Source organism: Moschus berezovskii, chromosome 5, assembly GCF_049115385.1.
Source record: "Moschus berezovskii isolate FMDL1 chromosome 5, NW_MosBer_1.0, whole genome shotgun sequence".
Lineage (NCBI taxonomy): Eukaryota > Metazoa > Chordata > Mammalia > Artiodactyla > Moschidae > Moschus > Moschus berezovskii.
In genome coordinates, this window is record NC_142464.1 from 77,616,630 (window position 1) to 77,641,516 (window position 24,887).

At 42.8% G+C, this 24,887-nt stretch overlaps 1 protein-coding gene across 1 annotated transcript in view; it reads right to left on the reverse strand.

Moving 5' to 3' along the window:
• Window positions 1–2,878: 2,878 nt before the first annotated feature.
• Window positions 2,879–24,887, reverse strand: part of USP46 (ubiquitin specific peptidase 46) — a 77,380-nt gene continuing 55,371 nt past the window's right edge. The window contains exons 6-9 of the mRNA XM_055434429.2: window positions 16,230–16,313; window positions 13,900–14,097; window positions 9,755–9,833; window positions 2,879–8,900 (exon numbers count right to left, since the gene is read on the reverse strand). Coding sequence (XP_055290404.1) covers window positions 8,799–8,900; window positions 9,755–9,833; window positions 13,900–14,097; window positions 16,230–16,313 — 463 coding nt within the window. The 3' untranslated portion in view covers window positions 2,879–8,798. The remainder of the gene's footprint in view (window positions 8,901–9,754; window positions 9,834–13,899; window positions 14,098–16,229; window positions 16,314–24,887) is intronic.

A 24,887-nucleotide genomic window follows, 5' to 3' on the forward strand; every position in this document is an offset into this window, starting at 1 on the left:
GACCCTGCCCCAAACAGGGGTTCCGACAGTGAACTCAAGGGCTCTAGAGACAGACACAGCTGAGCCTGAGGGAGTCTAAGTGTAGGTATGGGGGTGCCAGGAATCTGTAAGCAATAAATGAAATTGTCAATCTTACCATATTCTGCTCATAATCATATTAAATACCTCTTCTGCTTTCTAGCAGTTTCTACACATCATGGCCTTGTTCTAACTTTCTTTTACAGGTTAGGGGAAAATGAGGTCCAGATTCCTCCAAAGCTACTTGTAAGAGGCCTCCTTGGCATCCAGCCCTACACCAGCATTCCCTTTGAGTGGGAGTCACTGCAGATCAATGAGGTCTCAGGACACTCATGACAACCTTGAATTGGCTCTTTCTCCTTGGCAGCCACGAGGTCAGCAGCCACAGGCTGACCCCAGGAAGCAGCTGACCTCTCAGTCCAGCAAGTCCTGACTCCATGCTCTCCAGCCAGACCTCCAGAACTACAGCTGTGGTTCACAAGCGTGTTTAAAGCTGAGAGAGACCATACACCGTGGGGGAAGCATGGAGGATTTCAGTAAGAGTCTGTTAGAATTTAAACAGGATCAAGGCTTTGGTTTGGCGATTTGGGGGAGGGTTCAAGGAACAGGGTTTAGCTCTGGACCGGGTACTGCCAGGAAGCGGGGCCAGTCCTTCGCTTGTGTATCTTAACAGATCTCACCAGGACAGAAGGGAGTGGTGCTGACGCCCTCACTGGTCCAGCAGCAGCAGTGACTGGGACCTGGTCTGGGAGGGAGGTTTGGTATTTTGTGGTTTTCAGTGATCTGGTTTTTGTTCACACTTGGGCAAACTTACAAAGTGGTCTTATTTCATCATGATCATACCATGACCTTGTCTGAGGTTGGTGTCCTATGAGATTGTTTATGTCTAGGAAACAGCACAGCCGATCTTCAGGCGACATCCCAAGCATAATTGTCACTGGCTATCTGGCTACTGGGGCTATTTTTTTTTTTTTTTCACTCAGCTCTTTTTAGTTTTGTCTTTCATGCCTGGAAGATGTTGTGGGGATTAGATTGAGTGAAATAGTATATAGCACACTACCCCACAACTTCCTATTTAAGTAACAGCTCTCAAGTGCTTTCTATTGTCTTGGCAATTGCATCTCTTTCCCCCTTGAGGACCTACAGAGAAGAGTCCCTCTGCCAAACACCACTCATTAGCATCCCAACCCCAACATTATGACCAGGATATGACTCAGGTCAGTGAGTCAACATCAACAAGTGACAAAGTCCTAACATCATCCAAACAGGAAGCCACAGTCAGGACTTGAACTCAGACCTTCTGCTTCCTGACCCTCTGCCTTTCGCACACGCTACAATGATGGCACCAGTGAATGACAGCCCACACTAGAACCTGGATTGGTGATTCCAAGTCCAGCTGGGCTTTCTCACACTGAAACTGAATCGAGTCTGGTTTTACTATTAGAGATCAAAGTCAGGATGACAGAAAGGGCATCGAGTCCGTAGGTTGTCTGTCAGCTAGAGGCACTTGTGGGGCTCACTGGGATCCCCCTTGACCCTGCAGGGCAAAGGCACAGACTGGGACAGACATTGCAGTGACACCTGAGGTCAGAAGCTATTCAGTCACGTTAAAAGGTAATCATCAGTATGTTCCTATTTTTTTGTTTGGGGTTTTATTTTTAGCGATCTAAGTTTTTTTTTCTCGATATAGACCATTTTTAAAGCCTTTATTGAATTTGTTGCAATATTGCTTCTATGTTTTGTTTTTTTGGACTCAAGGCATGTGGGGGTCTTAGCTCCCCGGCCAAGGATGGAATCTACCCCTTGGAAGCCCCTGTAGGTCTCTATCCTTCTTTCCTCTTCTCTTCTCTTGTGGTTTGATGACCATCTGCAGTGTTATTTGGGTTGCTTTTTCTTTTTCGTGTACCAGTTGTAGTTTGGGGGTTTGCTGTTTTGTGAGGTTTCAATAGAGCAGTCTCTCTATATATACAAACATTAGGAGGGTCTCAACATCTTCCCCTCCTCTTACCCCCTGAGATTCAGCCCCCGCCAACTTATTCTACATTCTGTACCAATTCCATTTGAGGGCAGATTCTGCCATGAGCTGCTTCTTCTTAATCTTCCCAGACTCCTCGAGTCTGACACAAAGATCAGGTCAGTCAATGAATGTCCAGAAGAACGGTTTCTCTCCACTCTACAATCTTCACCCCTTCTTCTGCCGGAGCCTCATAAGTCAAAGTTGGCACTGGCAACATACTTAGGCTAATTTATACTTATTTTTTGTTTTCTGGGCTTTGGGGTAACAGAGGTGGGAAAACAAGCAGAAACAATTTCTTTTCAAAAAGAGTTTTCGAATTGTTCTATGGGGTTGGTGGGGAGCGAGGAGGAGTCTCTCCTTTACGGAGGTCTTATAACCCATCGAAATATATTCCTGTATCCCTCAGCATGGGAAACAGGCAATTCTCAACTCAAGATGGGCTCTACAGTGAAGACACTTAGCTTTCTGTGGAAGATATGATGGCTCGCTCTCAAATTTTTCTGGTGTTTATTTTCATTTATCTCAGCACAGGATGTTCTCTCAGGCAAGGTCAACTAAGAGACACTCTGAAATACAAATACAGTTGAGTTGGATCATAGAAGGAGGGCTTGGTTAAATATATAGAAATAGTGGTTTCAACTATTCTTCCTGCCAAGTCAAATCTACATCTCAGTTTTCTTCTCCAAGCTCCCTGACTGTTAGGAGGAGGTAAGAAAAGATTTCTACCCACAATACAAATGCTTAACCTTCCTGTGCAGTTTTTGTGGGATTCCATACCTCCTTGATACAGCCCATATCCACTTGAAGGAGGAGGAAAAAAGTGAAAGACACATCAATGTAACTTGTATGATACCCTCAAGGTTGTTAATAAATACTTTATTATGAATCATCACATCGATAATAAGCACAAAACTAGGGACCCTTTTTACAAAATCTAATGTCATTTCTGACTTTGGTGTCTCAGAACCAGAATTAAGCGATCTAACGTTTGTTTGTAAGCTCCTAATGTGCTTTGTTCAAAGCGTCATTAAAATATAATGGAATCCAAAACGGGAGCATAGGTTGAAAGGTCAGTAAAATGGCTTGAAAACTCATGCTGGTTTGATTTTGGTGAAATAGGTTAGGCTCTAATTATTTGGTAGTCACAGAATTTTTAGATAATTTATTCATAAAATCCTGTTAAGATGTTCAATATTCTGGCTCTTTTAACATGAGCATTAACAAGCAAGATGCCTGAGTCCATCACTGTAACATAATGGATTTACCCGTTGTTTTAAAAATGGGGTCATCCCTACTACAAGGAGCTAAAAGGAAGGTGAAGGCAACACGGAGAGCAGGCGAGGAGGAAAGCAGGGACTCCACGAAGGCAACCCAAGGGGAAAGAAGAACTGGCTGCTTCACCCACAGCACCAGCTGCAGCGGTGCCTATTTGCACCAGAAGACCCAGGCTGAAGACCAAAATGTGCCCAAAACCAAAATGTGTGTGATGGCTTCCACTGCTCACGTTATTTCCACAATTTAAATTTCTTTTCCACAGAACTTTTTTTTTCTGAGGCGGGATACTAGAAAGGGGATCCTATCTGCTTCACCTTTTTACCTCCCAACTCCTGTCCCCATGCCTAGCACTTACAGGTGCTAAATGATGTCTTCATTAAAAATCTCTCCAATCTCTCTGTGCTATGTTTAGTTGCTCAGTTGTGTCTGACTCTGTGCTACCCTATGGACTGCAGCCCACCAGGCTCCTCTAGTCACAGGATTCTCTAGGCAAGGACACTGGAGTGGGCTGCCATTTCCTCCTCCAGGAGATCTTCCTGACTCAGGCATTGAACCCGCGTCTCTTGAGTCTCCTGCACAGGTAGGTGGGTTCTTTACCACTAATGCCACCTGGGAAGACTGGGGGATCTCTAGGACAAGTCTAAGAGTTCTGTCCCCAGAATCAAAATTTTCCCCCAGGAGGAAAAATGATTTAGCAAGCCTTTTCATCTTCATGGGGATACAAGACATGGAAATGGAAGGCTTTGTCCTCTGTTCAAGGGGTTTGAAGTCTCAGTGAACAGAAGGAGGGAAATTTGGAGAAACGGGCAATTCTCATGCTCCAGAAACTGTATTGTGCTGGTGGCAACAGGCTTATCCTATAATCCTTTCTGGCAGATGGACAAAAGGAGGCTGAGAAAGAAAAACACTTTTCCTGAGGTCTTCCATTCCCAAGACCTTTGTGGAGGATGGAGGCGCTTCCCCACCAAGCCTGTTGCAGCTCAGCCGGGTTCACCTGAGCTGCTCTAAGATGGATGGAACCCGGGAGACTTCAAGGCACATTGCTCTGCTCTTGATCTATGCGGTTTTACTCCCATCACTGGGCCCAGGAAAATGTATTCAGATGACAATCTCCTGTCCACACAGGGACCCCCTGAAGTAACTGTTGGGGGGAAAAAAAAAAACCTTAGGCATTTAAACAGAAAGCTTGAGTATCAGCCCTGGGTAGCCACATGCTGAGACCACAAGAAATGGGCCCACACTGCCCGCCTCCAGGTAGGCCAGTGGTGGGACCGGTGTGCACCCCGATGGGGTCTATGCAGCTCGGACCCTGCCCAGAAGCCTGTGGCTGCTGCCAGTATTGGGGGCAGGGGAAAGCCACACCAACTCTTTCCTAGAAACCAGATGCCCACGAGATCAATGAGCTGGAAGCCACTGCCTTATTTTGAGAATGGATCTTTTATTTCGTAACCAATAAAGGGCATTTCCTATGCAAAATCTCAACTAAGCAATCCATCACGCCTAATATACCTACCCTAATTCTGTTTTTCACGGATACTCTCAATTTCCTCTTCCCCAGACCCAGGTTTCTGGATTGTGTTGCTTTTTCTCACTCGAAAAGTGGTGAGTAACCTCCAGAACCTTAACTTTCTGAACCTCAACAATAGTGGCAACTTTACTACGATAGCCAGAATATCCTCTACAATACTGCAAAATCAGGCTTGGACTGATTACCTGGACATGAGACTTGCCAGTGACTCACATTTTATAAAAAGGATTTGAAATCCATGTGTGTTAACACTACTCAGATATAATTCTCTAGGAAGAGAATTCCTCTTTATTTTTTTGTCAACAACTTTAGAGGCAGGGTATTAAACTGATTGAAGTTTCACAAGATTGACATTATTGCTTAAAGTGCTTGAGTTGGTTACATTAAAGAAAAAAAAGGTACAGATTATTTTAAATAAAACCTAAAAAAAAATTTTTTTTTTAGCAACAAAGTCAAATGTGCCACACAAATGCAGTAACTATCTTGGTTACACAGAAATGGAAGCCAGAAATAAATTAATGTAATACTGGAAAACAAATTTAATTAGGCAGAAACGTAGGAAATAATTTTCCCTGACCCATGCCACTTACATGAGTGAATCACACTAGTGCTGATAAATGCCTTGACCATATAATAGCAGACGAGGGCAAAACATTTAGTGCACAATATTTTAATACACATGAACATACAAAGTTGATCAAAATGCAATGTTTATAGATAAAATCCATCTTTGTAATAAAGCTACACTCCAATATCTAAAATAAGCCCTAAGCTCCAGTTATAACATAGTTCATTGTTAGGCATGCCCATGAAAATTAAGGGTATCCATGAAAATAAATGCATAGGGACCATTTCTGTCATTTTTTCCCCATTTCATCTGAAATCCAAAATATACCAAGCTATAAAACCGATATGCCTGGCTTCCTAGACAAAGCACCACTCTCTTGTGTTTTTGCTCCTTGGCTCTCTTCAAACCAGCTCACGTCGTGTTTCTTCGGAATGGAAAATGCATCAGAATAACAAGTCTGGGCGTCAGCATTCTACCGATATTCACTTTTAAACAAATGACATTTTAGCAAACTGTATCATAATCTAGATGTTAAACAAGGAAGTAACCAATAAAGCAAACATTCCTTCTCCTCTGAAAGTGGCAAACACTGTAACTTATTTTAAAACACCCAGCAGTTAAAAGAAATACGGCAAGCCTGCCCATTCCTGCCAGAAAAATGATACACAAAAACCCTGGCCATTTGAGGGACTATTGCTGAGCTTTTGTGCTATCGTTCACCTCAGAATGGTCTCACACATCCCACACCATCCCTGCTTCACACAACGAATGAGGGATGAAAAATAAAGAAGTGTTATGTGCTCTAGTCTTCACATAAAGTGAAATGACTTGGGAGGATGTAGCTGCCTAGTGTTTCTTTCATTTATAGAAGGGGGAAGATGATCCCAGATAGTGCTAAAGTTTAAAAAACTGATGGAGTGTTGTGGATAAGAGTATTTTTATCTCAATTTTCTTTTTCCTGCACACAACCATGTTAATGTCTTTGTATTATCTTCAATATGTATGCAGACATTTATCCATGAATACTGAATTTTAACTGACCTTTCCTACTAAAAGGAATTATTTCAGTTAAATCACTGAGAAAAACTTTTTACTCGTCCAAAAAACCCAAAAAGTACTGAATTTATGACTTAGCACTCAGATAATATTTCTATAAGGGGCTTCCCTGGTGGCTCAGCAGTAAAGAACCTGCCTGCCAATGCAGGAGACTCGGGTTCGATCACTGGGTTGGGAAGATCCCTTGGAGAAGGAAACCCACTTCAGTATTCTCACTGGAAAAGTCCCACGGACAGAGAAGCCTGGAAGGCTACACTCCATGGGGTCACAAAGTCGGCCATGACTATGCAACTAAAAAACAAATTAGTTCTATAGGTTTCCAATTGAAACTTTTTCCCTAATAAATTAGCTTCAAGAGTCACTTTAAAGATAATTTTAACAGTGTTTCTCATGTATCAATTCCAACTATATTAGGGATCAGCCATCATTTTTTTTAAACTTTGCAACCTGCAAATATATGGATTATATATAGTATAAACAGCTCCCTGTTTCAGTCACCTTCAATTGAAAAGCATCTCTTCTTAAAAACAGGATAAAAACTCACCTTCCAGGTAAGCGATTACCGCATAAGTCTTGTGGAGGGAAAAAAGACAAAATATTTATAAATATGAATTCGCCTCTAAACAAGGCAAGGTATATTTTCATCACTTGTATAAAACAATAACGTGAAGATCGCCCTGTTTTGTCTTCTTCAGTGAAAAGTAAGACATTTCACTTCAAGCATGAACAGATGAAGTATGGCATGCTTATGGAAGTTGTGAGCAATAAACAGTTCAAGATACTTCAAAGATAAAGAAATCCAGTTTTCATCTAGATAAAGTGCTATGCTCTTAATTGTTGCAAAACGGCCAGTAACATTTTCAATTTCAATTTTAGTTCACATTATGCCAAAAGTTTGCGTGTTCCTTCGCTGATGTATTAGGTAACAAAAGAACAGGTTCACAGTATATTATAGTGTATGGAAGTCAGCGGTCTTCCCATAGGAAGCTGAGATTTACAACTCATAAGATTTGTAGGAAACCAAAAACCTGCTCAACAGCAAAACAGCCTATCGAACCTTTTAATAAAAGGCATCGATACTCAAATGATTTAATAAATACACATACAACAAAAGTGAAAAAAAAAAAAGTAAAACTATGGTGAGATGAGGTTCTTCCAAAAAACTCCGTCTTGTCAAACATCCTGGGAGCCTGAGCCAAAGAAATGCTGCCGCTTTGTTCATCCCACCACCTGCCCACTGACACTTCCTCTGACCCACCTGCATCCCCAGCTAACTCCAGTATCTCCTCCGGAGAAGGTTCCATGGTAGCCCTGGGCTTGCCAGGACCTGCAATGCTGAAATATGAACTGTTGTACAATGTGGCTGATGGGAGGACAGGTGCAGCACCTTTGTTCTTCCTGGGAAAGGACGGTGTTGGTGCTGCCTGGCTAAGGAGAGCTGGGTGGGTGGCAGTCCCCGTGGTGTCTACCGCCTCTGACCACAGAACACCAGCAGGGTTGGAAAGATACCCTGGAAAGCTTAGCAGCGCCGGATAAAGGAGAGATACAACTCACAGGACAGAAGAAGAGCATCACTAAAAACAAAGAGCACAGAGCTATTTTCCTGAAACTTGGTTTTGGTAGAAAGAGAAGAAAAGCAACTTTCCACTGTGCACAAAGGCTTCCTCCTCTCGGCTTCGCCTGCCCTGAGCTCCACGCCTCCTCAGCCCCTGGAATTGTAACGGCCGGGTGGGCACAGCCCTGGGCATCCTTGAACAGCTTCTCTTCACCCTGTTCCACCCGGAAGATGAATTCAGTTTCGAGGTTACTCACTTTTAAAACATTTTCACTCGAACAAACTTAAAGCTATAGTTGCAGCTCTAAAAGGTAAGCATCTACCCCATTCTTCTGTCCTTCTGTCAGAAAAGAGGCAGAGAAGCTAAAAATGGGGAGCAATGTTTCCAGGGAAAAGTTAAAGAATGCATTGAAAGGAGACCCCGGAAGCCATTTAGGAAGATTAGCAAAGACCCCAAATGGACTGCTGATGTCTGTAAGAAATGGCGTTCTAATTCAGCCAGACAGTGGCATAGCATGTACCTGATCCTAAAATTAGCAAATGTTATTCATCTAAACCTTACTACAATCTGATTGCAGTTAACTCTACCTCAGACTAACATAAAACCACGAGTAGTGCTGCTTGTAGAAAAATGAAGGGGGATGAGAGTCACGCAGCCAGACCACCGAGACTTGGGAGTGATGCCGTTCACTGGTGGTCCACTGGCGAGGAGGGACGTCTGCAGAGAAACCAGGTCCGAGTGCATTTGCCCTCACTCGAGTTAGTTCCACAGTCCTTTAAGTTATTCTCTTGACTGATAGAATAAAATATATCCGGATTCTGAATTTTTTGATATATCTGATGTCAGGCCATAGAATTCTTCAATAGCTTGGGCATCTATTTTCTGCAAGAAAGAGAGAAATGAAACAACACAGTGGTTTAACATGATTACTGGGAGAAGGAAAGAAAGGCTAATGGGATGCACAAGAAAATGTTAAGAAACACCATCATAAAATTGGGAACTTTCAACAGCAAATGGGTCACTCTACAGACTTGACCGAGAAAGCCTGACAACACACACTGCGAATCACTGGGGAAGAATGCCACCCTTCTGACTACTGGCAACCGTAGGTGCACTCTCTGAAGAAGACAGGACTTCTGCCTTTCAAATGGTAAGCTGTGGGAGCTCTTGGGAATAAGCACAATTCATTCAGGCCATCAAAGCTTACTCCCTTCATTGCTACCTTAAGTGAGCTGAAACAGACCATGTCTTTGAGTGTGAAGTCTCTCCAGCTAGTGTTCCGTTACAACAAAATCAATATATGGAATATTCTGGTGTCATATAAAGAATTCTAGGTTGAACAGAGTGGAAAAAAATTTTAATAATAATAGCATAAAATTTTGGTATAATAAAAGGACTTTAATACAACTTTGAAGCTTATTATTTGGTCCCAAAATGGGCTTTCATCACTGTAGGAAAGAGGACTTCCATGTAAAAGTGACTCAGGACGGCAAGGAGGTCCCACGTCTGTGGTTGATCAGTTAACGAAAACACAGTATTGATGAGTCCCTGATCTCACCCCTTCTCCCCTTCCAGAGAGGATGGGGAGCAGTGGAATGTAATTCTGAGAGAAATGTAAGCTGTCTTCAAGTCAGATGATGGGAATACAGGCCTATTTTAGAAAATGCCCACATGCACACATCCGAAAACACTGTCTCTGCCCCAGCTCCCTCGGATATAATTATCTGCATACCAACCTCTACGATGTCGTCATCAAACAAAAGCCAGAAGCCATGACTTTTCACAATAGTAATATAATGCCCACGATTAGGACCACTGGAAAAGAACAAACAGAAGAATGTTACTAAGTTAACATTTACTTCTTTATAAAACTCTGTGTAGCTCTTTATATGTAATGAGTTTTTTTGGCGGGGGGCGGAAACTATCACTGGGACAGAGAACTTGGAATAAGTCATGTCCACATCCAAATGTCTTTGGCCAAAACTCACAGAGAGACACCTGGGTGCTGACGCTGTGCTGGGCATAAGGGAAGATGAATAAAGCCTCTGTCTTCGAAGGATTCGCAATCCACTGGGGAAAACAGACATTCAAATTCAACAAATATTAACACATAATTATTGTATGCCCACTATGCTCCATCTAGGTCCATTCAGGTAGTTAGGCAAAAAAAAAAAAAAAGCAATGAATGGGGGCTTCCCTGGTGGTCCAGTGACTCTGCGCTCCCAGTGCAGAGGGCCTGGGTTTGGTTCCTGGTCAGGGAACTAGATCCCATGTGCCAAAACTGAGTTCGCAGGACATCCAGCATGGTGCAGCTAAGACCACGTGGTGCAGCCAAATAAATATTAAGACTAGGAGAAAAGCCTCTTCTCTTCTACTTAAACAAACAAACAAAAAGCAGTGAATAAAACAAAGTCCTGCCTTTCCTGAGGTTGAGGGCTGGAGTGGTAATAAACTAAAATACAAATACATTTCAAGCGGTGATCATGCTGAAGAATACAGCAGTGCAATGGTTGGTGAGCGACAGAGGGAAGGCGGTATGGTGATGACACGAGATGTGAGCAGAAGAATTTCCCTGAAGAGAAGGGGTGCGTGTGCGTGTGTGAGAGAGAGTGAGAGAGACAAGCCATGAGACTACATGATGGAAGTTTCAGGAACAGAGAAGAGCAAGTGCAAGGCCTAGGGGACGGGTGGCAGTGGGAATAGTGTGATCAGGAACAGCAAGGAAGCCAGAGCCAAGTGAGCCGCCGTGGAGGAGGGTTATGAATGGGCCACTATGGTTAAGATTGTGACTTCACTGTGAGTGAGCCAGGAAGACACTCAGGAACTTTGAGGAGTGATGTGATCTGATTCAAGTTTTAGAAAGATATTAAACCAAAATGTATAATAACAAGTAGGAAAACAAAAAGGTACATTATTACACACTACAGAAAAAAGTAGACTGAACAACCAAACAGCTTCTCCTATGAAGTCAGATTTGCACAACTGAGGGAGTTTTTAACTCTAAAGTTTTGTTTTCTCAGTCAGTCAGTCAGTCAGTTCAGTCGCTCAGTCGTGTCCGACTCTCCGCGACCCCATGAATCAAGGCATCATCAAAGTTGGAAAGCTGAATCTGCCTTAGTTTGCCTTTTCTTTGCTACACTGCACAGCATGCAGGATGTTAGTTCCCCAGTCAAGGATCGAACCCACATCCTGTGCATTTGAACTGCAGGGTCTTAACCACTGGACCACCAGGGAAGTCCCTTTAGTTTGCTTTCTTTAAATAAAAGATGCCAGTGTTCTTTCCTGCCACAGCCAGGCTGCAGGCTTTCCATAGGTTTGAAGCACTCTGCGTGGTTTCAGCCGCTATTAAGTATCCGCTCTTGACCCTGAGGACTATTCTCTCAATAAAAATTCAGGTCCATGAAATTCAAGATTGATCCCTGGGTTGGGAAGATCCCTTGGAGAAGAAATGGCAGCCCACTCCGGTACTCTTGCCTGGAGAATCCCAGGGACAGCTGGCAGGCTACAGTCCATAGGGTCGCACAGAGTGACTGAAGTGACTCCGCATGAATATTTTGACAGTTCTTCCCAAGACCAGAACAAGGACTGGAACTTTGCAGTGGAGGCTGTTGGATCTTCCCAGGCTGGATCTCCTGGGACCCCGCGTGCTGGAGAGTGTGAGCTGTGGTCCCGTCTTACAGCCTTTGGCCTGATGGTCAAGTGCAGACGTGGAGACAGTCCACCCGAGCTGAAGTCACAGGATAGCCAGGAGGGTCTCTCAGGAGCCACGTGCTGCCTCCAAGCCAGGCCTGTCATTATCTCAACACCCCTCCCCACTCTGCCGCCCCACGATGTGAAGAGACTGATAAAAGTAACACAGTTGCGTGTTTACTTGTCCAAACACTAAATAAATAAATAAAAGATGCCCCAGAGGATTGTTCTCACCTTTCTCCAGCCACTCTCTCCCCTCCCTCTGAGCTCCAGCCCATGGGCCGCCTCTGTTTTAACACACATCAGTGTTCTCAGCTTGGGCCTCTGTGCCTGCTGCAGCTCTGCCTGAAAGGGCCTTCACTCATGTCTGCATTCTTGTCTCTTTTTATTCCTTGGGTGGGCTTCAGCTCCAATGTCATCTCAGGAGATAAACCTTTGCTGACCACCTTCCCTAAAGGGGGCGCCTCCCACTGCTCTCTGTCATCACCCTGTTCCTTACTAATGTGTGTGCTTAGTCGCTCAGTCATGTCTGACTGTGTGTGACCCCATAGACTGTAGCCCGCCAGGCTCCTCTGTCCATAGGGATTCTCCAGGCAAGAATATTGTAGTGGGTTACCATTTCCTAGTTAGTATATACATAGGGTCTGACATGACTTATTGACTAAACCACTAGGAACGTACAATATATATATCAGTTCAGTTCAGTTCAGTCTGAGCATATACATAATATATGGGATTCCCTGGTAGCTCAGCTGGTAAAGGATCTGCCTGCAATGCAAGGGACGCTGGTTCAATTCCTGGGTCAGAAAGATACCCTGGAGAAGGGATAGGCTACCCACTCCAGAATTCTTGGGCTTCCCTGGTGGCTCAGACGGTAAAGAATCTGTCTGCAATGAGGGAGACCTAGGTTCAATCTCTGGGTTGAGAAGATCTCCTGGAGGAGGGTATGGTTAAATCAAATAAAACTGTTAAAGAACCTTAGAACGAATAAATAAATAGAAAATAGATGTATGTGTATGTATGCTCAGTCACTCAGTTGTGTCCACCTCTCTGGGACCCCATGGACTGTAGCCCGCCAGGCTCCTCTGTCCATGGGATTCTCCAGGCAAGAATACCGGAGTGGGTTGCCATGCCCTCCTCCAAGGGATCTTCCCAACCCTTAGGTTCTTTAAAATAATTAGTAGTTAGAAGTATTCTTCAGGGGGAAATAGAAAGGTGGCTTGTAACTGACCAACAAATACAACTTTCTGAGAACATAAGACAATAACCTGTGATGTACGGCTCTGCATGGGACAAAACAAGGGTTGCTTCAGGTAAGTTACAATTTCTGATACCATCCATCCACCCAGTAGAGGAAAGGAAATCACTCCATCCCTCCCTGTGGAACCACGCTTCCTCTTGATAATGGTCTGTTTACTACCAACCCATCCAGGGGGACGGAGAGGAAAAGACACCTGCTCTGTGACAGGCCCCAATCTGAAACCTACAAGGGTGACAGCAATGTCGATCCCAGGGAGGGGACACAAACCCATCCCAGCTGAGCAAGTAATAGTAACAGGTGAATTTTCAGTAGACTTTTCAAAACTTACACCAAATTATACAATAAAAAATATTTCCTCAAAAGACTTCCAGCAAAAACACTTTGCTTCTCCATATCTAGGGGACTTCTCTCCACTCTTTTTTTTTTGATTATGTACTTATTAATAGAATACAGGGGAAAGGCTTAAAACTGCCTAAAGAACACTTAAGGATACATTTTAATTATTCAAATGCCAAAAAAGTATTAAATTCCATCCACTGCTTCCAGTCTTTATTTAGATATCTTAAAACACTTCTGTGATCATACTATATGAGTAACCTGGTTTTCCAAAAATTAAAATCACAGCACAAACATTTACTTTTCCATGTGATTTCAAATTCCTTGTATCCAATGGAGATTTATTATTTCCCTTATGAGAGAACATCTGTTATTATGCATTAATTTTATCTTTATTTTTAAATTTATTATTTTACTTTATATACATAAGTTTAGAGGTTCATTTTGAGGTGATAAACTGGAGCTTGGAGGGAATTCCCCAAAGCACTACCACCACTGAGTCTCATATCCCCGGCCCCGCCCCTGACAGGTGTGGCAGAGTCTACGTGGCCCAAGGACAGCCCCTCCCTCAACGCGCTCCTTGCCGACCCTCACCTGCCGCAGTGTACCACCACCGCGACCAGGTCATACATGCGGTCCAGGTTCACTGCATCACTGGAGGTGTTGAAGAGCCGGAGTTCCAGCGGGAAGACCACTCGGTAAGAGAGCTTGGTGTACCTGTGGAGCTGCTCCATGTACTTGAACCGCTTGAGGTGCAGGGCCAAAATCATGGGCAGCTTTTTGACTCTCATCCTAAAATAAAAAACCATGGAATAGAAAAATCAGTGGTACCCAATCCCTGTGAGTGGGACCGATTATACCTCCTCCTGCACAAATGGACAGCACGAGGGGGTCCAACAAACTTCAGACCAGCAAACAGCCAATCCACTTGCCAGAATAAAAAGGATGCTTGCTTAAACAGAGTTGACTTGTACAGACTCGGCTAACTGGAGCCTGGTAAGCAGAGAAAAGTGCAATGAGGCTAGGATGTGGGGGGGTGGGATCATCTGTTTGGTCAAAGGAGACACCCCAGAACTTACGTTCCAATAAGAATATGATGCACAATTGCTCTGCGTCACTGCCCTCTGCCCCCCAGGGAAAATGATATTTGGATAATCCCTCAACTCTGAGATATTGGAGAGGAGGGGGACAGTTTTTGAGAAAAGCAGGCTGGGGAAAGGACAAGCAGAGGGTGGATTCTGTACATACAGGTTCTGAGAACCAACAGACAGGCATGCCTCGGATACTCATTGCTAACTGGTTACCATCAGATAACCAGGCATGCTGGGCCCATTCTCCCTCCTTACTCCTGGGCAAGTCATTTCCCTTTTCTGGCTCTCAGGTTCCTCGCTTATAAATTCAGAGATTGATTGGCTTAGGGCTATATTTCTCAAAATAGGCTCGTGAGAGCACCAGAGATGTTAATGGATGCGGGGTTTCTGAGACCACGTCAGGATGCTGCTCTCCCTTCGGTTCCTAAGTTCCTCCTTGCACATCCACATACCAAAGGCTTTGAGAAATCCTGCAGAAAAGGATTTTCTTTTGTTCGATGCAGCAGTTCCACAACTTACACAAATATGAAAAGCTCTTTTTTTAAGATTCTTTGGTAAGAAGTCGCAAAGACAACAGTTTATGGAGATAACTCTCCTAGAATAGAGGATTTTCTGATTACCTTCAAGGACACCCTCTTTGAAGGTCCTAAATTATTGTAAATGCTGTTTGACTTGTGCATATTTTCCATGAATTATTGTTTGTAAAGGACAAATTTAATAGAATGTTATTTAGAAATCTATTGAAAAAAAATCCTGTTCATAAAAGTAAGCAAAACCACACCATCAGCAGAAACATAAGATTTATGGGGATCCCTATTATTCTTCAGGAACACAGCATTTTAATGTATAAAACTTCCAGGGTTGAATAGAATATGCTTTCATGCTCCACTGGAAGACCTAGGATGGCCTTAGAAAGACTTAGTTTAGATTATATGGATGGGGACAGAGGTAAGCTCCCCAACCACTAATGAATGTTAACTCCCATCTGCCACCAAAATGACTAACCTTTCTCCAGTTCTGAGGCACCAAAGAAAGATGTGCATGTCTGGGGATGAAGGGCTGGGAGACTGGTCAGAGAAACTTGTTCAACTTCAGCTCTAGACCCCTCATGGTTTTAGATGGTAGGAATAGGCATCTGTGAGTTATCCTGAATGTGCCATAAACTATGGGCAAGGTAAACTTAACTCATGGCAAAGCTTCACAGGATAGTAAAAATGTCAAGTTTCTTGGCTTCTGGGGACAGAACATAGGGAAGGATAATTATTTCACATTGTTCAAGAGCTGTAACTGGCCAGTGCTAGTAAAAAGATGGGCAACCTTGGGTCTTGTATCAACTATGAATATGATAACTTTCTTATTACCCATCCATAGACTGATGTTATTGATTTCCTCATGATTCCTTATTAAATGATTAATATCACTTGCCTCTTCTACCTGCTAAATAAGAAGTTCCAAAATTAGGCAATACTAACAGTATTACTGGGTGATGACTGTGTGTTATGTACTATGCTAAGTCCTTTTTATAATTCACCTTTAATCCCAAGAGGACAAGTGATCACACTTGCTCACCACTTGTTTACCCAGCATGAGTATCTGGCACATTGAATAAGTGAATGAACAAACAAACAGATGAACACATGATCAGATGAACGGGCAACTTCCCCAGGTAGGCATTCTTATCCTATTCTACCAGTGAAGAAGGTAACTGACTTCTCCAAAGCTACTTGGTTAAGAGCCCTAGGAACTGGGATTCTAAAACCAGATCTGTCAGGCTCCACGGTCTGGTTCCTTCTGAGGATAGGAAGCCACCCCCTGGGCTAAACCCTTACATACCTTTTCTGGGCCTCCTGTTTGCTGCAGCATGTTTCACAATAATACTTCTGTTCACTGCACAGTGTTTCTGTGTTGCTGAAATCTCTGCAGAGAAAAATATTTTCAACTTAAAAGAAGTCCAAAATGTACTCAGTTTACCATGTCCTAAACCCTCTATTACCTGTAGCATAATTTTTAAGTGAATGTGGGGAAAGAAGTAATGAGAAAAGATTCTTCTTGGGAGCAAGTGCTATGATGATTAGAGCATGTTCACTGGGCTGGGTTACGATTTCACCATCAAAGATTTTCAAGTAAGCTTTACTTAATGGGGCACAGATAGATCTAAATTAGGGTTTCCAACTGATTCAGAAAAAAAAAAAGAAACTCAAGGTTTTTAAGAGGCAGTACCCGAAAACTGGAGATAAAAATTATAATAGAAAAACACTAACTATAGTAAAAGCCAGCCATTATAGTGAAAGTCAAATCCAAAAAACCATCACACAAAATGCCAGGAGACATTACTACATGGTTAATGAAAAACGATCTGTCTCAGTTGGTCTACATTTTCAAAGAGCACGAAAGATAATAAAATTTAAATCGTATTCAATGGCCCTTATATTGAACTCAGAAAGTCTCAAATTATCAGGAGATGACTACCAACCCCCTGCTCCCCACCTCCCCACATGCTGGAAGATAAGAACTCCCGACTACCTCCTTTGGAGAACAAATGCCATTGGGATGCTATATCTGTATTCACCTCATCATAAGATTTTACTGTACTACTGATAGCTTTCATTTTTTAAAATGTCATGGCTTTTCATTCTTCTCTGGTCATCAAGATTCTACTTAACATTCCTGGGGTACTGCCTCAAAGGCTGCATAGAACATCCAGAATATCATAACACCCTGGAGTCTTGAAAAAGGCCATGACATTTCCTTATTCATAGGGAGTGTTCTAGCACTAGATCGACCAGCTTTTACCAAACAGTAAAACTTATTTACGTGGTGTTACTAACTCAACCACTTAGAGTTTATCAAGAGAATACATAGATTATTCATTCATTAGACTCCCCAGTGGCTACTGACCATACCCTGGACTGGGTGCTGGGGATCCACAGAGAACGCCTGCCCTCACAGCACACAGGTTACCAGAGACACACACAATGAGCCATTTACAACACTTAGTGTTCAGTGCAGATTAAACATACATCGTTTCATACTACTGACTCCCCTGCCTAAAGCTCTTTGATAGTTTCTTGGTGAATTCAGGAATAAAATCCAAATTTCTTTTTAACTTCTTAAAAAATTTATTTGACTGTGCTGGGTGTTAAGTTGCAGCTGTGGGATCTAGTTCCCAGGCCAGGGATGGAACCTGGCTCCCCTGAATTGGGAGCTCCAACTTTTAGCCACTGGACCACCAAGGAAGTCCCTAAAATCCAAATTTCTTGCTACGCCAACAGACTGTCTGCTCTTCTGACCCATCTCCTGCCTTCCTGCCTCCTTCACCCTGCTTTTCTGCAGCTCCAGGGAGCCATGCTCTCCCTGCTTTGGGGCATTTGCTAGTGCCATTTTTCTCTGCACTGACAGCTCTTTTTCCAGATGCTTCCATTGCTGGCCCTGCTCATTGTTCAGAGCTCAGCTTCAATGTCACCTCTTTGGAGAGGACTTCCCCAGTCTCTCTCCAAACCCATCTAGCCCCTACTCTATTGCTGTCTTGTTTTTTTCTGAGCACTTATCACTATCTGAAACATCCTCCTACTTGCTGGATGACATGCATGGGCAGTGACCATGTCTGTCACTCACTGTCAGAGTCCCAGCACTGAGAATGGGCCTGACACACAACAGCACTCAACGATGTGTGCTGGCTGAACAAAGAGAAACGCATGTGTATAAAGTCCCCAGCAAAGTACAGAGGACGGAGAAATGAACTTGAACTGGGGCAATTCAGGATGTTTCCCCAAGGGGTGATATCTGAGTCAGATTCTCAAAAATGGAAAATGAACCAAGGGATTAAGAGTCCAGGATTCCAGACAGTGAAGGCCATGGCCGAGAGGCATGAACACCAGGTACAGAGCACGCTTCTTAGAAGCTGTGTGGGCCCTGTGGCTCTCTAACTTGTCTCTGTGGGCTTGACAGCATCAGATGGTGCTTTCTGGATCATTTCTGGCAGCACTCTGGAGGAAGGACTGGAGGGGGTCGAAAAGCAAAAATACAGTTTAGAAGGCAAGTATATTCAGTCCTCAGACTCCAAGTGCCTGGTACCTGATACAGACTCAAATGCAGCTGAATGAATACTGCTCAGCTCTTCATGGAGTAAGTGTTGTGAAATCTCTTCTTGGTCTGCACAGGATTTACTGGGGTAGAACAGAGCAACCAAGAAGGGGCAGTGAGCCTGGGTGAGGGTGGAGAGTCACAGTTTTAGAATGTCTACCACAGACAAACCTCTCCTCTATCCCACTAAAGAATCAGAGTAGGTCAGGCAACAACACTGTAAATAAGGTACACTCCAATAAAAGTTAATTTAAAAAAAAGAAGACCTCAGGCAAGTACAACAAATAAGAAATTAAACACTTTCTACTCACTCTTATTTCTCAATAAAAAATGTTTTTGCAGATACACAAAAGTAAAAACATAGCAGAAGTTGGTACTTAAAGACCTGATTCACCATCCTGCCCAGCCCTAGAGGACTGGAAGCTTGTTGCCACAGGAAGGCAAGACAAAGCCTTCAGAGAATCTGTGAGTCAAGAACTGGAAAATGCGGCTAAGTTAGAAGGATGGAGTGGCCCCAGCAAGAAACTGAGGCACAGCGGATCTTTCAAATGATGCTGTACAGTTGTTGGAACAAAAGAGGGCAACAAATGTTAAGGAAACTCCTCAATGAGAAAATCAGAGAGGAGAGGAGAAAGGTCTTTTAGACACTCAGGATAAACTACATCAAAGCACAGAGGAGAGGTTATTGGGAAAGCACAAAACTCTGTATTTCTTGAAAAAGAGTCAAAGAAACACTTTTTAAAAATATACTTTGGGAGCAAGTCTAATATGAAACACATACCTTCATAAGGACTATAAAGCCTAATGGAAATGTACACAAGAAAACTTGAAAAAAATGGAGAACGACTATGCTTCCAGGTGAGACGGCTACAGGTTGTAAGAATAACTGTCATAACCAAGGTAATGTCTATGTTTGAGAGATAACATTTTCTATTAAATCTTAACCTTTCACTCAACACATTACCTCAAAAATTGATTTAAAAAAATTCTCAGGGGTGGTCCTAAGATGGCAGAGGAATAGGATGGGGAGACCACTTTCTCCACCACAAATTCATTGAAAGAACATTTGAACGCTGAGCAAATTCCACAAAACAACTTCTGAATGCTGGCAGAGGACATCAGGCACCCAGAAAGGCAGCCCATTGTCTTCAAAGGGAGGTAGGACAAAAGATAAAAGATAAAAAGAGAGACAAAAGAGGCAGAGATGGAGCTCCCTCCTGGGAAGAGTCTTAAAAAAGACAAGTTTGTAAACACCAGGAAACACGCTCTGACGGGTCTGTGGTGAGCCTTGGAATCTCAGAGGGCAACATAACCGGGAGGAAAAATAAATAAATAATTAAAACCCACACATTACACGCCTAAGAGCAACTCCCAGAGGAGCAGCAGCCCAGACCCTCCCATCCTGCACTTGCAAGCAGGGGCTGGACATGGAGGTGCGGGCTGCATTGCTCAGGGTAAGGACCGGGCCTGAACGCCCCAAGGGCAATCTGAGGGAACTAGCTTGAGATAGCAACCCAGACTGTGGGATAGCTAGTCCGTGAAAAGCCCTAAGACACCACCAGGCCCGCTCACTGAACAAAGGACTGAGCAGAGCTAGCCGGCTGCGGACTGGCCCATCCCCTGCCAGAGACAGGCAGGCGAGGGCAGCCAGAGTCGGAAGGGGGCAATCGGCCCCAGAGAGGCATCCTATACCAAACTGCAAGCTGACTTCGTTGCTAACCAAGACTTATTGGGATTCTGGATGGCTGACATCCACCAGGAGAGTGGCAGCCAGAGATCAGCTCCCCTGAAGAGACACACGGCACACCTGAGAAGGCACGCCCGTTGTATACCCAGGAAATCGAGCGGCTGGGACGGGGGAGGCGATAAGTCACAGCCTTCAACTGGGGGCAACTGCGCTCGCCAAGCACCTGGTCACTTGAGCTGCTCAGACCTGGGATGGGCACAAAACGCAGGCCCAACCAAGTCTGCACCTTTGTGGTGTACCCAAGAACCTGAACCTGAGTGGCTTAGACCTGGGGAGTACATGAAACCCAGGGCCCGCATCAGACAGTTCCTGGCAGAGCAACCTAGAGCCTGAGCAGTGTAGACTGGGAAAGCACATACGCTCTTAGTGGGGGCAAACCCAGTGTGGTTGAATCACTGTGAGCACACGCCAGTGATATTTATTTGCAGTGTTCCTCCCCACCCACAGCACAACTGAACAAGTGAGCCTAAAAAAAGTGACCTCCACCGCCCGCCTTGTGTCAGGGCAGAAATTAGACACTGAAGAGACCAGCAAACAGAATAAACTAAAATAAACAGGGGGAACCACTTTGGAAGTGACAGGTGCAATAAATTAAAACCCGTAGTTAGCACCGACTACATAGGAAGGGGCCTATAGACCTTGAGAAGTACAAGCCAGACCAAGGAACTATCTGAAAATGAACTGACCCTACACTGTTCGCAACAGCTCCAGAGAAAGTCTTAGATATATTTTTACTATTATCATTTTTTTAATTAAAAAGTTTTTCATTTTATTTTAAGTCCCCTATTACTCTTTTAATTTTCATTTTTATAGCCTACTATTACCTTGCAAAAAAAAAGACCCTATTTTTAAAAGCAAACTTCATATATATATATATTTTATAATTTTTTGCAACTTTTTTTTTTAATATTGTATTTTTGAGAATTTAACTTCTACTCTAGATTTTTAATCTTTGTTTTTTGGTATTTGTTATCAACTTTGTACCTTCAAGAACCCAATCTTCTGTACCCATTTTTACTTGCAAGTGAGATCACTGGCCTGATTGCTCTCTCCCTCTTTTGACTCTCCTTTTTTTTCTCCACCAGGTCGCCTCTATCTCTCCTCTCCCCCTTTTCTTCTCTACCCAACTCTGTGAATCTCCTTGTGTGTTCCAGGCTGTGGAGAACACTTAGGGAACTGATTACTGGCTGGATCTGTCTCTCTCCTTTTGATTCCCCCTTTTATCCTCCTGCCCACCTCTGTCACCTTCCTCCCTCTTCTCTTCTCTGTGTGACTCCGTGAACCTCTCTGAGGGGTCCAGGCCGTAAAGAGCACACAGGGCAGTGATTACTGGCTAGCTTGCTCTCTCCCCCTTTGATTCCCCCTCTTCTCCTGGTCACCTCTCTCTCCCTCCGCCCTCTCCTCTTCTCCGTGTAACTCTGTGAACCTCTCCGGGTGTCCCTCACTGTGGAGAAACTTTTCATCTTTCACCTAGATGTTTTATCATCGGTGCTGTATAGATGGAGAAGTCTTGAGACTACTGGAAGAATAAGACTGAAAACCAGAGGCAGGAGGCTTAAGTCCAAATCCTGAGAACACCAGCGAACTCCTGAATCCAGGGAACATTAATTGATAGGAGCTCATCAAATGCCTCCATACCTACACTGAAACCAAGAACCACCCAAGGGCCAACAAGTTCCAGAGCAAGACATACCACACAAATTCTCCAGCAACACAGCCATGAACTTCAATATACAGGCTGCCCAAAGTCACACCAAACCCACTGACATCTCAAAACTCATTACTGGACACTTCACTGCACTCCAGAGAGAAGAAATCCAGGTCACCCACCAGAACACTGACACAAGCTTCCCTAACTAGGAAACCTTGACAAGCCACCCATCCAACCCGACCCACAGCAAGGAACCTCCACAATAAAGAGGAACCACAAACTGCCAGAATACAGAAAGGCCACCCCAAACACAGTGATCTAAACAAGATGAAAAGGCAGAGAAATACCCAGAAGGTAAAGGAACAGGATAAATGTCCACCAAACCAAACAAAAGAGGAAGAGACAGGGAAATCTACTTGATAAAGAATTCTGAATAATGATAGTAAAATGATCCAAAACATTGAAAACAAATTGGAGTTACAGATAAATAACCTGGAGACAAGGATCGAGAAGATGCAAGAAAGGTTTAACAAGGACCTAGAAGAAATAAAAAAGAGTCAATATATAATGAATAATGCAATAAATGAGATAAAAAACACTCTGGAGGGAACCAACAGTAGAATAATGGAGGCAGAACATAGGATAAATGTAGAATGGTAGAAATAAATGAAACACAGAGGAAAAAAGAATTAAAAGAAATGAGGACAATATTAGAGACCTCTGGGACAATGTTAAACGCCCCAACATTTGAATCATAGGAGTCCCAGAAGAAGAAGACAAAAAGAAAGACCATGGGAAAATACTTGAGGAGATAATAGTTGAAAACTTCCCTAAAATGGGGAAGGAAATAACCACCCAAGTCCAAGAAACCCAGAGAGTCCCAAACAGGACAAACCCAAGGCAAAACATCTCAAGACACATATCAATCAAATTAACAAAGATCAAACACAAAGAACAAATATTAAAAGCAGCAAGGGAAAAACAACAAATAACACACAAGGAGATTCCCATAAGGATAACAGCTGATCTTTCAATAGAAACTCTTCAGGCCAGGAGGGAATGACAGAATATACTTAAAGTGATGAAAGAAAATAACCTCCAGCCCAGATTACTGTACCCAGCAAGGATCTCATTCAAATATGAAGGAGAAATCCAAAGCTTTACAGACAAGCAAAAGCTGAGAGAATTCAGCATCACCAAACCAGCTCTCCAACAAATGCTAAAGGATCTTCTCTAGACAGGAAACACAGAAAGGGTGTACAAACTCAAACCCAAAGCAATAAAGTAAATGGCAACAGGATCATACTTATCAATAATTACCTTAAATGTAAATGGGTTGAATGCCCCAATCAAAAGACAAAGGCTGGCTGAATGGATACAAAAACATGACCCCCATATATGCTGTCTACAAGAGACCCACCTCAAAACGAGGGACACATACAAACTGAAAGTGAAGGGCTGGAAAAAGATATCCCATGCAAATAGAGACCAAAAGAAAGCAGGAGTATCAACACTCATATCAGATAAAATAGACTTTAAAACAAAGGCTGTGAAAAGAGACAAAGAAGGACACTACATAATGATCAAAGGATCAATCCAAGAAGATGATATAACAATTATAAATATTTATGCACCCAACATAGGAGCACAGCAATATGTAAGACAAATGCTAACAAGTATGAAAGGGGAAATTAACAATAACACAATATTAGTGGGAGACTTTAATACCCCACTCACACCTATGGACAGATCAACTAAAAAGAAAATTAACAAGGAAACACAGACTTTAAATGATACGATAGACCAATTATACCTAATTGATATCTGTAGGACATTTCGCCACAAAAGAATGAATTTCACCTTTTTATCAAGCGCACATGGAACCTTTTCCAGGATAGACCACATCCTGGGCCATAAATCTAGCCTTGGTAAATTCAAAAAAACTGAAATCATTCCAAGCATCTTTTCTGACCATAATACAGTAAGATTAGATGTCAATTGCAGGAGAAAAACTATTAAAAATTCCAACATATGGAGGCTGAACAACATGCTGCTGAATAACCAACAAATCACAGAAGAAATCAAAAAAGAAATTAAAATATGCATAGAAATGAGTGAAAATGAAAACACAACAACCCAAAACCTATGGGGCACTGTAAAAGCAGTGTTAAGGGGAAGGTTCACAGCAATACAGGCTTACCTCAAGAAACAAGAAAAAAGTCAAATAAATAACCTAATTCTACACCTAAAGCAACTAGAAAAGGAAGAAATGAAGAACCCCAGGGTTAGTAGAAGGAAAGAAATCTTAAAAATTAGGGCAGAAATAAATGCAAAAGAAACAAAAGAGACCATAGCAAAAATCAACAAAACCAAAAGCTGGTTCTTTGAGAAGATAAATAAAATTGACAAACCATTAGCCAGACTCATCAAGAAACAAAGGGAGAAAAATCAAACCAACAAAATTAGAAATGAAAATGGAGAGATTGCAACAGACAACAGAAAAATACAAAGGATCATAAGAGATTATTATCAGCAACTATATGCAAATAAAATGGACAACTTGGAAGAAATGGACAAATTCTTAGAAAAGTACAACTTTACAAAACTGAACCAGGAAGAAATAGAAAATCTTAACAGACCCATCATAAGCACGGAAATTGAAATTGTAATCAGAAATCTTCCAACAAACAAAAGCCCAGGACCAGACGGCTTCACAGCTGAATTCTACCAAAAATTTAGAAAAGAGCTAACACCTATCCTACTCAAACTCTTTCAGAAAATTGCAGAGGAAGGTAAACTTCCAAACTCATTCTATAAGGCCACCATCACCCTAATACCAAAACCTGACAAAGATGCCACAAATAAAAGAAAACTACAGGCCAATATCACTGATGAACATAGATGCAAAAATCCTTAACAAAATTCTAGCAAACAGAATCCAACAACATATTAAAAAGATCATACATCATGGCCATATGGGCTTTATCCCAGGGATGCAAGGATTCTTCAA